At 55.9% G+C, this 12,455-nt stretch overlaps 2 protein-coding genes across 2 annotated transcripts in view; one reads left to right on the top strand and one right to left on the bottom strand.

Moving 5' to 3' along the window:
- Positions 1 to 12,455, bottom strand: part of RGS5 (regulator of G protein signaling 5) — a 184,534-nt gene that overhangs the window by 51,345 nt on the left and 120,734 nt on the right. The gene's annotated exons all lie outside the window — the stretch shown is intronic.
- UAP1 (UDP-N-acetylglucosamine pyrophosphorylase 1) lies at positions 4,610 to 11,841 on the top strand. Its single transcript, XM_049776499.1, has 9 exons — positions 4,610 to 4,902; positions 5,713 to 5,917; positions 6,774 to 6,949; positions 7,937 to 8,109; positions 8,276 to 8,469; positions 9,149 to 9,289; positions 9,835 to 10,023; positions 11,193 to 11,259; positions 11,472 to 11,841. Exons 1-9 carry the CDS (start codon positions 4,623 to 4,625, stop codon positions 11,562 to 11,564), a joined length of 1,518 nt encoding a protein of 505 aa, XP_049632456.1. The 5' UTR covers positions 4,610 to 4,622; the 3' UTR covers positions 11,565 to 11,841.

Here is a 12,455-nt window from a genome sequence, read left to right as displayed (position 1 = left end):
GCTACGCCAGGCAAGTGCTCAGGGACTACTTATGGCTCTGCTTTTAGGAATCGTTCCTGGTGGTTGTCAGGGATTGTATGAGATGCCACATGCGAAGTAAACACCTTCCACACTAGGAAAGTGAACCAGAAACAGCACTTTGGGTATTTTTCTGTTTTGGGGCCGGACCATCTGTGCTCAAGGCTTAGTCGTGGGAGGAGTAGGGAACCATATGGGATGTTGGGATTGAGCCTGGTTTGACCATGTGCAAGGCAAGTGCCCTGACCATTATACTATCACTATTACACTTGTAAGTTTTTCTTGGTTTGTTTTTGTTTTGGGTAACATCTGGCGATACCTAGGGGCTACTCCTCTGCACTCAGGAATCACTCCTGGGTGTGCATGGGGGATTCTATGGGATGTCTGGAATCGAGCCAGGTCGACCACACACAAGGCAAGTACTCTCCCCATGATCTTAGGGCTCAGCCAGTCCCCAACACTTGGTTGTGCTAGTTTACTGGAAATGTGGGCACTGGGATCACCTTCAAAGTCCTCTTTCATGGATGGACCTAGGGCCCCTTCATGCATGCAGAGTTCCCAAGACATCCTCTACACTGCAGCAGGTAACTTAAATTCTGGCTTCATTTTTCCCAAGCCCATGATTGACTCTCCTGACACAGGTGGGCTCAGAAGTCATGAGTTACAGAGTTTATAGGTGTGGGACTGACTGGCTTGGAAGAAATTCCCATCTGGGACGAGAGGATTTTTCTTCTCTTTGAACAGAGCTACTATCGTTTTTTTTTTTGTTTGTTTTTTATAACAGAGCATTTTAATTGTACTTCATACTTCCCTATAAGTTTTTCTGACTCTGAGTATAACACTGGAATGATGAGAGAAGGAGAATTCAGTCCCAAGTCTGTGTTTATAATGGAAGTGGAGACCTGGAGGCAACTGGATGCACAGCTCCATTATGCTCTCCTGGTCGAGGAAGGGGAGGTGGTCCTGGGACAGGCTTGCATGGCCACCGCCACCTGACTGCACTGCAGCCTCTCACGGGGATCTGGGCCTTGCTGGGATCCTTGGGGCACACCAGTGCTGAGATGCACCCACTGTCTTGAGCAGCTGGCAGCAGAGAGGGTCTTGGCAGAACGACAACATTGGTGGTGCTAGAGTGTCACTGGCTGGTCAATGGCCTGCGCTACTACAGACTGCAATGACAGCCTTCTGCCCGGGACACTCACTATCTTTTAATTCCATTCCCTCTGCTTGGGTGGGTGGGGGAGGGGTGTCGAATCACCACCTAAGAGGCGTTCAAAGACTTCCGGCTGCGGGAGCCTCACCCCCCTCCAGGGTTTCGGAAGATTAGGAATTTGGGCTTGCCCATCTTTCTGGGTCAATTGGAAGTGCAAGATCAGAAGCACTGATAACCCAGATCAAAATCAAATAATGCCTCTGGCGGCCTTCCTTTCACCCCTTTCACCACCACCCAGTCGTAAAAGCAAAAATAAAAACAGCAACAACAACAAAACAAGTGATAGCACAGTAAGGAAGGTGTTTTCCTTGCACGCTGGCGACTAGGGTTCTATCCCAGGAATCCCATAGGGTTCCCTGAGCCTGCCAGGTGTGATTTCTGAGTGTAAAGGCCGGATTAAAAAAAAAAAAAAAAAAAGGCAGGAGTAACACTTGCGTGCTACCCGTTGTGCCCCCTCCCAGAAAGGGCACGAATGTGCCAATAGAACTTAATGGATTTTTTTTGGGCCCGGAGAGATAGCACAGCGGTGTTTGCCTTGCAAGCAGCTGATCCAGGACCAAAGGTGGTTGGTTCGAATCCCGGTGTCCCATATGGTCCCCCGTGCCTGCCAGGAGCTATTTCTGAGCAGACAGCCAGGAGTAACCCCTGAGCATTGCCGGGTGTGGCCCAAAAACCAAAAAAAAATAAAAAATAAAAAAAATCCATTAAGTTCTTTTTTTTTGTTTTGTTTTTGTGCCACACCCGGCGTTGCTCAGGGGTTACTCCTGGCTGTCTGCTCAGAAATAGCTCCTGGCAGGCACGGGGGACCATATGGGACACCGGGAATCGAACCAACCACCTTTGGTCCTGAATCGGCTGCTTGCAAGGCAAGCGCCGCTGTGCTATCTCTCCGGGTCCCTTAATGGATTTTTATACTTAATTTTTATATTTAAGTTTTTTCAGTGCCGGTATAATACGGAGCTACTTTTTTTGTTTGTTTGTTTTTGGGTCACACCCGGGGGCGCTCAGGGGTTGCTCCTGGCTCTGCGCTCATAAGTCGCACCAGGCAGGCTCGAGGGACCATATGGGATGCCAGGATTCGAACTACCGTCTGTTCTAATCAGCTGCTTGCAAGGCAAGCTGTGCTATCTCTCCGGACCCACACTCTTAATTCTTTCCTTTTAAAGCGGGGGGGAGGAGGATGGGAGAGCCGGGAGTGATTTCTGGGCAGAGCCAGGAGTAACCCCTGAGCACCGCAGGGGGTGGCCCCCAAAATTTAAGTTTTTATTAATTTATTTAAACGCCATGGCTATAAGATTGTTCATAATACATTTGTTAAGTTTTGTGTGTGTGTGTGTGTGTGTGTGTGTGTGTGTGTGTGTGTGTGGTTTTTGGGTCACACTGGCAGTGCTCAGGGGTTACTCCTGGCTCCATGCTCAGAAATTGCTCCTGGCAGGCACGGGGGACCATATGGGACGCCGGGATTCGAACCGATGACCTTCTGCATGAAAGGCAAACGCCTTACTTCCATGCTATCTCTAAGTCTTTTTTTTTTTTTTTTTTTTTTTTAAGTAAGAAAATAACATACTGGGGGCCGGAGCGGTTGGCGCAAGCGATAAGGCCCGTCTGTCTGCCTAGCCCATGCTAGTTTAGGACGGACCGCGGTTCGATCCCCCGCGTCCCATCTGGTCCCCCAGGCCAGGAGCGATTTCTGAGCGCATAGCCGGGAGTAACCCCTGAGCGTCACTGGGTGTGGCCCAAAAAACAAAAAAAAACTCAAACTACACACTGGGGCGACACAGGCCTTGCAGGGGTCACACCTGCTCAGGCATTTGTAAAGCCTGCAGGACTCCGGGTCGGGCTTTAAGGGGCTGGCGCAGGAGCGTTCAGGTCTTGACCAGCTCTGGGCTGTATGCAGCTCCAGCTGCCCGGGCTTCGGTCTCCGGCTCCGCGGGGACCACACAGGGCGCAATGGGCTCCGGTCACCGCTAGGACCCCGCCCGGGGCCAGAACGCCCAGCCCAACCCGGCCCGGCCCAGCCCAGCGCGCCGCTAGCCTCGTCCGACTGGGCGGGGCGGGACGGGGAGTCCTGGGCGTAGCGTCCATTGGCTCAGGTCCCGAGTGACGCACACGCTCCGCGCGCCTTCCCCATTGGGCCGGCGAGTGAGTGACGCGAGAGTTCCCGATCCCGCCCGCCTCCGGAGGCGGGACCTTGGGGCCCGGGCGAATGAGCCGAGAGGCCCCGCCCTCGCGCCGAGGGTCTGAGGCGGGGCTCCGGTCCTCATTGGGCCTGTGGGGGTGAGTGACGGGCGCGCAGCCCCGCCCCCGCCGCCCGCGTCCGTTGCAGGAGGCGCTGACGTGTCGCGGCGGGAGGATTCGCCCCGCCCGCCCCGCTTCGCCTCGCGGTCACTGTCGCGGCCCCCAGGGCGGGGGTCGGGTCCGGCGCTCCTCGGGCCCGCCCCGCGTCGCCCGGCCCCCGGATGAGGCAGGCTATTTATGCGGCGGCCGTGGCACTGGCCCGGGAGCCGGAGCCGCGTGCTGGGCTGCTGGAGGTGAGTGGCCGGGGAGGCGGGGCGCCCCGTCGACCTGGCGTCAGTCCTGGGCCGTTACCTGCGCTCTCCTGGGGAGCTGGGGCCACTCGCCTGCGGGGGCCTGGGGCAGTCACCCGAAGGGCAGCTGCCGGTCTGCTCACCTGCCGGGTTGCGGGAGCTGTTCCTGCGGTGCGTGCGGCGGGGACTGCGTTTCCGCACAGCGGCCCCGGCCCCCACTCGCCTGCTCCCAGTTTGCGCAGACGGGCTCCCTACATCCCAGCTGGGTGCCACCCCCTGTGGACCCCGGGGAGGGCAGGAGAGCACGGCTCTGTCCCGGGAGTGGAGGAGTGGCCTGGAAGAAGCAAGCTTCGGGCCAGTGGCTTACTCCTGCCTCCACTCCGTCCTCTGGTGAATCCTGGCAGTGTGGGTGCCCCGAGTCCTGACTGGGTGTGAAGCCCACGCACCTCCTGGTAGGTGTCTCCGTGGGGATCTGGAGATGCTGGGGAAGGAGTAGGCCAGGACCCCTCATAAGTGGGCACCCCCATACCCGCTCGCAGCAGTGGTTGGCACGTGGGGACAGACGTGGGCCGGCAGATGCGGTTGGGGGAGAGGAGAATTACTGAATTTTTTCAGACTGCCCAAAGGTGCCATCGACCATGAGCTTTTTCCAGACGTGTCCCTGTTTGTCTTTGTCACATATGGACAGCAGCTTTGGGTGGGGACCTGTTTGGTCCTCTCCTGCCCTGGCAGCCTCTCACTCTGACCCTCTCCTGCCCTGGCAGCCTCTCACTCTGACTCTGAACACACTGTGTACACATTCACACCCAGGCCTGTGTGGATACACTTCCTTGTACCTCCTCCCAGGTTCCCTGCTGGGCGCCATGGACATCGGAGAGCTCCGCCAGATGCTGGACCGGACCGGGCAGGCCCACGTGCTGAACTTCTGGGATGAGCTGGACTCAGAGCAGCAGAGGGAGCTGCAGGCTGAGCTGCAGGCGCTGAACGTGGAAGAGCTGAATGTCGTCTTCCGGAAGGCCATGGACAGCTTCCAGCAAGCAGCCAGGCACGAGAAGGTGGACGCCCGCATGGAGCCTGTGCCCCGTCAAGTGCTGGGCAGTGCCACCCGAGACCAGGACCAGCTGCAGGCCTGGGAAAGTGAAGGTAGCAGCTTGACCCAGGCACTCACAGCCAGGTGCTTCCTAGGTGCCTCCCGCCGCCCTCGGGTCAGCATCTCTACCCTCTCAAATGCCCGAAGGAGGTGCCAGCCCTGGCCCAGCAGATCTGCGGCCCTGCTCACCTGCCCGCCTCTTCCTGCCTGGTTTTTCTGGGCAGGGGCATGCTCTATCCTCCCTCCCTGCAGGCCCCTGTCCCCAGGGGCCCCCATCTGGACTCCTGTGCTGCATATGGGGGTGATTGGCTGGCTGTCTATTTGTACATCCATTTTTGCTGCCTTTAAGACCTAGGCCCCTGTTTTTTCTGGGGTTTTCCGGTTGCTCATTTACATTCGAGAACTCACTCAGCTCCCACCTGCTCCTCAGCCCAGCCTCAGCTTCCCCCTGCTTCTCTTGGCCTGTGTCCTGGGCACCCATAGAGTGCCCGAGATGCCCCTTGGTCCTGCCTCCCAGAGGGGTTAGAGGAAGTGCTCCCCCCCCTCCTCTTCCTCTGTCCTTCCTTTCTGCCTCCCTCCCTTTATCTCTCCTTTTCCTTTCTCCCTCCCTCCCTTCTTCCCTCCCTCCCTCCCTCCCTCCCTCCCTCCCTCTTTGATTTGCCCTCCACTTGGGAAACCATCTGGGGTGGTCCAATTTGGCCGCGTGCAGGGCACACATCTCTCCAGCACCTCTTGTCACTTTTCCTTGTGGTCCATACTTTCCCCCACCTGGTGATCTCTGGTCTTGCGGCAGATGGAGGGGACCTTTTTGCCTGGAGCCAAGGAGTGATCAGCGTGTTTCTCTACTCTCCCCCTCCCCCCAGGCCTTCTTCAGATCTCTCAGAACAAAGTGGCCGTCCTTCTGCTGGCAGGTGGGCAGGGCACCCGGCTCGGGGTGTCCTACCCCAAGGGCATGTATGATGTGGGCTTGTTGTCCCGGAAGAGCCTCTTCCAGGTGCAGGCTGAGCGTATCTTGCGGCTGCAGCAGATGGCAGAGCAACGCCATGGTGGCACATGCACCATTCCCTGGTCAGTGCTTCTCGTTAGTCCTCCTCATTTCAGTCCTCTCCTCATCAGTCATCCCCCTGGTCAATCCTCCCCTTATATCCTCCTGTCAGTCCTCCTCCCCAGTTAGTCCTTACCCTGTCAGTCTTCCCTATTAGCAGCCCTCACCCCTGCTTAATGCTCCTCCATCAGTCCTCCCCTATCTGTCCTTTCTTGGTCATTCCTCCCCTGTCAGTTCTCCCTGTGGGCAGTCCTCTCCATTGGTGTGTGTTCCCCGGTCAGTCCTCCAGTAAATCCTTTCCTTACCAGTCTTCCTATCAGTCCTCCCAGGTTTATTCCCAGTCAGTCCTCCACATCTGTTCTCCCGTGGGCAGTTCTCCCCAGGTGGCCTATGGGTCCCTCTGGACACTCAGTGGCTTTTCATCTGTTTCCCACAGTGGGCAGTGCTGGCCCCCCCCCATGGGGTGCTGGGCTGATGTAGGGGTGACCATAGCCTTGGGTGCCTTTGAGGATACATTTGTCCCCTAAAGATGGAGATTCCAGGAAGGCTCTGAGTGATATTTTTTTCTCGGCATGTTGTACTCACCGGGATTGTTGCTGCCCTGTTGACTGCGGAGGGACGGGTGTTTCTGTGCCCCCAGGATGCTGGACCACTTGTACCCTTGAGGCCCGGGTCTGGGCTCCGTGTCCCTTAGTGGGGGGAAGGGCTGTGCTGGCAGCTGGGGCTTTGCGATGTCCTTGATGCCATCTCAAGCCCACTAAGAGGCTGAGCTGAGACTCAGTACTGACCCCAGTGTGTCGGCTGAGTAGGAAGTGTTAGCAGCATGGGTAGTGCCTCCAGGAGCCATTGGAGACTGACACTCAGGGCCTTGTCCTGCAGGTACATCATGACCAGCGGTCGGACCATGGAGGCCACACGTGCCTTCTTCACCAAGCACGGCTTTTTTGGACTGCGGCAAGACGATGTGGTGTTCTTCCAGCAGGGCATGCTGCCCGCCCTCAGCTTCGACGGCAAGGTCATCCTGGAGGGCAAGGGCAAAGTGGCCATGGCTCCTGGTGCGTGGGACACTGCTTTTGCTCTCCATTTCTGTCCCCTGGGGTTCCTCCAAAACTGTCCCATCCCACGCCCCCAGCATGTGAAACTCATTCTTGGTGACCTCAGAAGCAGCTTCACATCTTTGGCTCCTCATTCTTCCCTCGCTCCATGCTAGAATTACTTTTATTTTACTTTTTTTTTTTTTAGTTTGTGGCCATACCTGGCTCTTCGCTCAGAAATTACTCCTGGTTGGCTCGGGGGACCCTATGGTATGCCGGGATTGAACCCATGTTGGCCATGTGCAAGGCAAATGCCCTATTTACTATGCTATTGCTCTGGCTCTACTCTTATTTTTTCAGTTTGGCAGTGATTTTTCTTTTAAATTCTTTTGGGAAGGTTAGAGTGATAGTATAGCAGGGAAATCTTTGTCTTGCATATATCTGACCCAAGTTTGATCCCTGGCACCCCAGATGGTCAGTCCCCTGAGCCCACCAAGTATGATCCTTGAGCACAGAGCCAGAAGTCAACATTGATTACTACTATGTGGGACCCTAAAACAAAAAATTTTTCTCTCAGGGATCACTCTTGGCAGTGCTCCAGGGGACACTATAGTGCTATGGGAGGTGGGCGACATGCAAGGCCAGTGCCCTCTCTGTGTGCTGTCTTTCCATCTCCATGGGCCCTGAATTTCTAAGACGTGATTATGTTTTGTTTTCTATTTTTTGGGGTCCCACCCAGCAGTGCTAGGTGCAACTTGGCTCTGTCTCCTGACTGGGCACCCCTTAGAGTTGGGCAGTGCCACCAAGCCTATCTGACCTGCAAAGATGCTTAGAGACTTGCTTAGCATCACTGTTCACTGGCAGGGAGGAAAGTGCAGGCCTGGCTAGTTACAGTGGACTTCAGGGTACTAGTAGTCCACTGAGGTGCTGCTTAGGGAGGCCAGCATGTCCTGCCTGGCCCACATGGGGGCGGTATCCTGGACGCCATTCATGACTTTGTTCCTGCAGATGGGAACGGTGGTTTGTACCGGGCGCTGGCCACTCACTGCATTGTGGCAGACATGGAGCGCCGGGGCGTGTCCCTGGTTCATGTGTACTGTGTGGACAACATCCTGGTGAAAGTGGCTGACCCCCGTTTCATCGGCTTCTGTGTACAGAAAGGAGCTGACTGCGGGGCCAAGGTACCGCCTGCCAGTTGCCTCCTGTGTCCCCTGCCCTGTTGGCTCTTTTTGTCTCTTGGGGCCTGTGAGCCAACCACACCCATATGTCTTCTCAAGCCCTGTCTCAGTCCTCTTGCCCGTGCTTGTCTCTGGGCCCAGCTGACCTCTGTCCTCATGTCCGTGACAGGTGGTGGAGAAAACCAACCCCACAGAGCCAGTGGGTGTGGTATGCCGTGTGGACGGGGTATACCAGGTGGTGGAGTACAGCGAGATCTCTTTGGCCACTGCACAGAGGCGCAGCCCTGACGGGCGGCTGCTCTTCAACGCAGGCAACATCGCCAACCACTTCTTCACCGTGGCCTTTCTGCGGGATGTGGTTGAGTAAGGGCCACATGTGCATGTGGGGCTGGCCTGGGAGACCCAGATGGATCTGCTGCATGTACATACACACACACACACACACACACACACACACACACTGTTAATTTACCCTAGTGACTTGTCTCTCCACCTTATATATATGGGACGGGTTCAACTGGCCAAATAGAGTCAGCATAGGCAAGAACCTTCTATCGAAAGAGGAGGATGGTGGGAGAAGGGAAGTGGGTAGAGGTAGGGGGGTGCTCCATACACACACACCTGTGATTGGTTTAAGGCAGACAGTCTTGGCTGATTTAAGAATCAGAAGATAAGGCCAGAGCGATAGCACAGCAGAGAGGGTGACTTGCACACAGCCAACCCAGGCTTGATTCCTGACATTCCTGACATCCTAGCCTGCCAAGAGTAATTTCTGAGTGTTGCTGGATGTGGCCCAAAATGAAAAAAAAAAAAAAAGAATTAGAAGGTAGCATAGTGGAAGGGTGCTGCCTTGGACACAGCTGACCCAGGTTCCATCCTGGCATCTCAGATGCTAAGAATGACCTCTGAACACAGCAGGGAGTAGGCTTCTCCAGACTTGGAAGACAGTCCTGTTCTAGTGGCCCTACCTGCCCCTGTCCCTGTCCCCTGGGACTGATTCTGACTCAAAGATCCCCTATTGACTACCTGGCTTTGTCTGCAGGGTGTTTGAGTCTCAGCTGCAGCACCATGTGGCTCAAAAGAAGATCCCGTATGTGGATCCCCAGGGGCAGCTGGTCCAGCCTGACAAGGCCAACGGGATCAAGATGGAGAAGTTTGTCTTTGACATCTTCCGGTTCGCCAAGTATGGAGATGTGCCCTGGAACCCCTTGAGATCTGGACCTTTATTTCTGCCCAACTTAGGGCTAGGGAGTGAGGTGGGGCTGGTGTGCAGGATGAGAGACCCGTCGTCGTCCCCCCCCCCCCCCAAACATACACTCCCCCACAGCCCTTCCTTAGCTGCTGCTTTAGAGTCCTTGCAGTTCCTGGTCATGGGGTCACTGACTAGGATGCAGTTCCCACACCCTCTCTTCCCCTTACCTCCAGCCCCCCTCTCCCCCGAGTTGTCATGTTGGCCTGTTTGGTTCTCCCCTGAACTGCAGAGTATCAGCCTTTTGCATCAAGACTGAGCTGAGTGTTGGGAGCGCTAGTATAGTGGGGAGGGCTCTTACCTTGCACATAATCAACCAGGTTTGATCCCTGACATTCCATATGGTCCCCCGAGCACTGCCAGTAGTCTAAGCACAGAGCCTTGAGCAGAACCAAACTAAAAGTCCCAAACCAAAGTCTAGCAGAGCTGGATTTAGGGCAGACTGCCTCTGTGACCGCCTGCCCTGGGCTCCATTGCAGGAACTTCGTGGTGTTCGAGGTGCTGCGGGAGGATGAGTTCTCACCACTCAAGAATGCTGATAGCCAGGATGGCAAGGACAACCCCACCACGGCCCGCCACGCGCTCATGTCTCTGCACCACTGCTGGGTGCTCACGGCTGGCGGCCACTTCATTGATGAGAATGGCTCACGGCTACCTGCCATCCCTCGGTACGTGCGTCCATGTGCCCAGACACTGGTCCCGGGTTCTCGGGTACGAGTGGGCAGGATGTGCCATCACCGCTGCTGTTGCAGGAGCAGAAATGAGCTACCGTGTCCCTCCCTCCTGGGGCTGCTCCCCAGGACTGGAAGCTGGTGGATGCAGGAAGCTCATATCTGTCTTGTGACCTGCCGGCAGTTGTGCCTCGGCTCCTCCTGCTGTGCACTCTTGTCATCTCCTTTCTGGTAACTCGTCTTCCTCCTGCATAGCAGCGCCTCCCCCGGGAAGCCAGAGACCAGGCCGGCCGGTGCCCATCACAAGTAAACCACCTTGGCCGCTCACTACTGGTGGTGGGCACTTCTTACTAATGCACAGCCACTGGGCCGGAGCTAACTGGGATGCTGCATGCTGGCCGTGGGGCATGGGCTCAGCCGGGCTAGGTTGCGGGTAGGTTGGGGGAATCCCATGGTCCACTCCCAATAGCTCTGAGCAGCAGGAGAAACTGGAACTTGTCCCCACTGCCTCTTGGGGCCACTGTTCACTCCTGGCCCTGGCTGTGAACCCCCATAGGCCAACACCCCACACTGGAGGAGAGTCCTGGGTTTCATGAAGGGAGATTAGGGTTACCTAAGAGGTAGGGAAAGTGCTGGCTGTAGTGTGGTTGCCTTTTGTCAGGCCCCACAGAGATAGGGTTTATGTGGACCCACTCCTCCTAGTGGTGACAGTCCCAAAAACCTTAGCGCCCAGAAGCGTGTGTGGGCTGGTGCTCGCTGGTGCTAGTGCTGGTGCTTAGGGGCCCGCAGGGGCTGGGTCATGGTGATGCAGACACATTGGTGGGGAGGGACTTCCACAGCAACTGACAGACAGATGGATAGACGACTTCTGCCTGTACTGTCCGACCAAGGGATTGAGTTGTGACATTCCAGTAACCAGTGGCTGACAACTGTGTCGTGGTTAGCGTGGCCCTGGAAGATGTGGACACTTGACCTGTGGCCTGGACAGAAGGGACTGGGATCTGGATGCCTGGCAGGGATCACGCCCTAAGATCACACAGCCCGCAGGCCATACCACACTCCTCCCTTGGGCTGAACTCACTTGGCCGCTGCGCTTTGGCAGGTCACAGCACCCCATCCCATCCTGTCCCTGCCCCTGGCTCCTCACACCTCTGCTTCTCCTATAGCCTCAAGGACGCCAGTGACTCGCTCATTCAGTGTGAAGTGTCGCCTCTAGTCTCCTACGCAGGGGAGGTGAGCACCCATCCCGCCTTCCCCTTCCAATTACAGAGCCCTTTTATTGGGGGATACCCATGGCAGTGCTGGGGGATGTACTCAAACTGTGGGGTGCCAGGGATGGAGTAGTGTGTGGGGGTAGCAGGAATGGAGCGGTGTGTGGGGGCACCAGGGATGGGGCAGTGGTTGGATTATGCTGCCCCCACACTGTGTCCCTCTATCCCCTGCAGGGTCTGGAGGGTCTTGTGGCTGGCAAAGAGTTCCATGCCCCATTGATCATCGATGAGAATGGGGTACACGAGCTAGTGAGCAACGGTCTGTGAGTGGAGTGGACATGCCTAGATGCACAGATTTGCCATGCAGGCCCCGGTCTCTGCATAACTACGTTGCCCGTCGGTTCCACGAAGGTCTTATTTATATTTTGGGATTGTCAATCTTTATCCTCGAGCCGAGGAGATCTGGGCTTCCCAGCCCAGCCTGCCCCCGTGCTGGATGGAGGACTTCTACTGTACTCAGAGTTAGTTTCACCCATATGGACCTTTTTTATTTTTAAGAAAACGATTGGACTGTGAAAATAAAGGTCGTCCCTCTTCTCGGAAAGGCTTTGGTCCCTGGAGAAGCATCAGTGAGGAAATGGGGTGGGGGCTTTGGAGGAACTTTGGGAGCTGAGTCCCAGCCTGTCCTGCAGGGATAAATGCCTGATCACCACTTGTGCGTAGGGACACCCCCCTGGAGAGGGTTGGGTAATTATTAAAACGTTAAACCTTGGGGCCAGAGAGATAGCATGGAGGTAGGGCATTTGCCTTGCATGCAGAAGGACAGTGGTTCAAACCCCAGCATCCCATATGGTCCCCTGAGCCTGCCAGGAGCTATTTCTGAGCGTAGAGCCAGGAGTAACCCCTGAGCGCTGCCGGATGTGACCCAAAACACAAAACAAAACAAAAAGTTAAATCTTAAAGCCTGAGCAATAGCACAGTGGGAGAGCATTCGCCTTGCACGCAGCCCACCAGGTTTCAATTTCCGCCATCCCATATGGTTTCCCCAAGCCAGCCAGGAGCGATTTCTGAGTGAAAAGTTAGAAGTAACCCTGAGGGTTGCAGGGTATGGCCAAAAAACAAAAGACAAAACAAAAATGAAGTCAAACTTTGGGCCAGAATGGAAGCACTGTGGGGAGGGCATTTGCCTTGCATGTGGCTGACCAGGGCTTGATCCCT

This window comes from Suncus etruscus, chromosome 7, assembly GCF_024139225.1.
Source record: "Suncus etruscus isolate mSunEtr1 chromosome 7, mSunEtr1.pri.cur, whole genome shotgun sequence".
Taxonomy (NCBI): domain Eukaryota; kingdom Metazoa; phylum Chordata; class Mammalia; order Eulipotyphla; family Soricidae; genus Suncus; species Suncus etruscus.
Note: the sequence above shows the minus strand (reverse complement) of the source record. Positions and strands in the feature narration are given on the sequence as shown.

Excerpts from the sequence above, each read along its gene's own strand:
- UAP1 (XM_049776499.1), top strand. The coding sequence starts at position 4,623 with ATGGACATCGGAGAGCTCCGCCAGATGCTGGACCGGACCGGGCAGGCC. Across the intron at positions 8,470-9,148 it reads TTTCTGCGGGATGTGGTTGA|GGTGTTTGAGTCTCAGCTGC; the intron begins GTAAGGGCCACA and ends CTTTGTCTGCAG. Across the intron at positions 11,260-11,471 it reads TAGTCTCCTACGCAGGGGAG|GGTCTGGAGGGTCTTGTGGC; the intron begins GTGAGCACCCAT and ends TATCCCCTGCAG.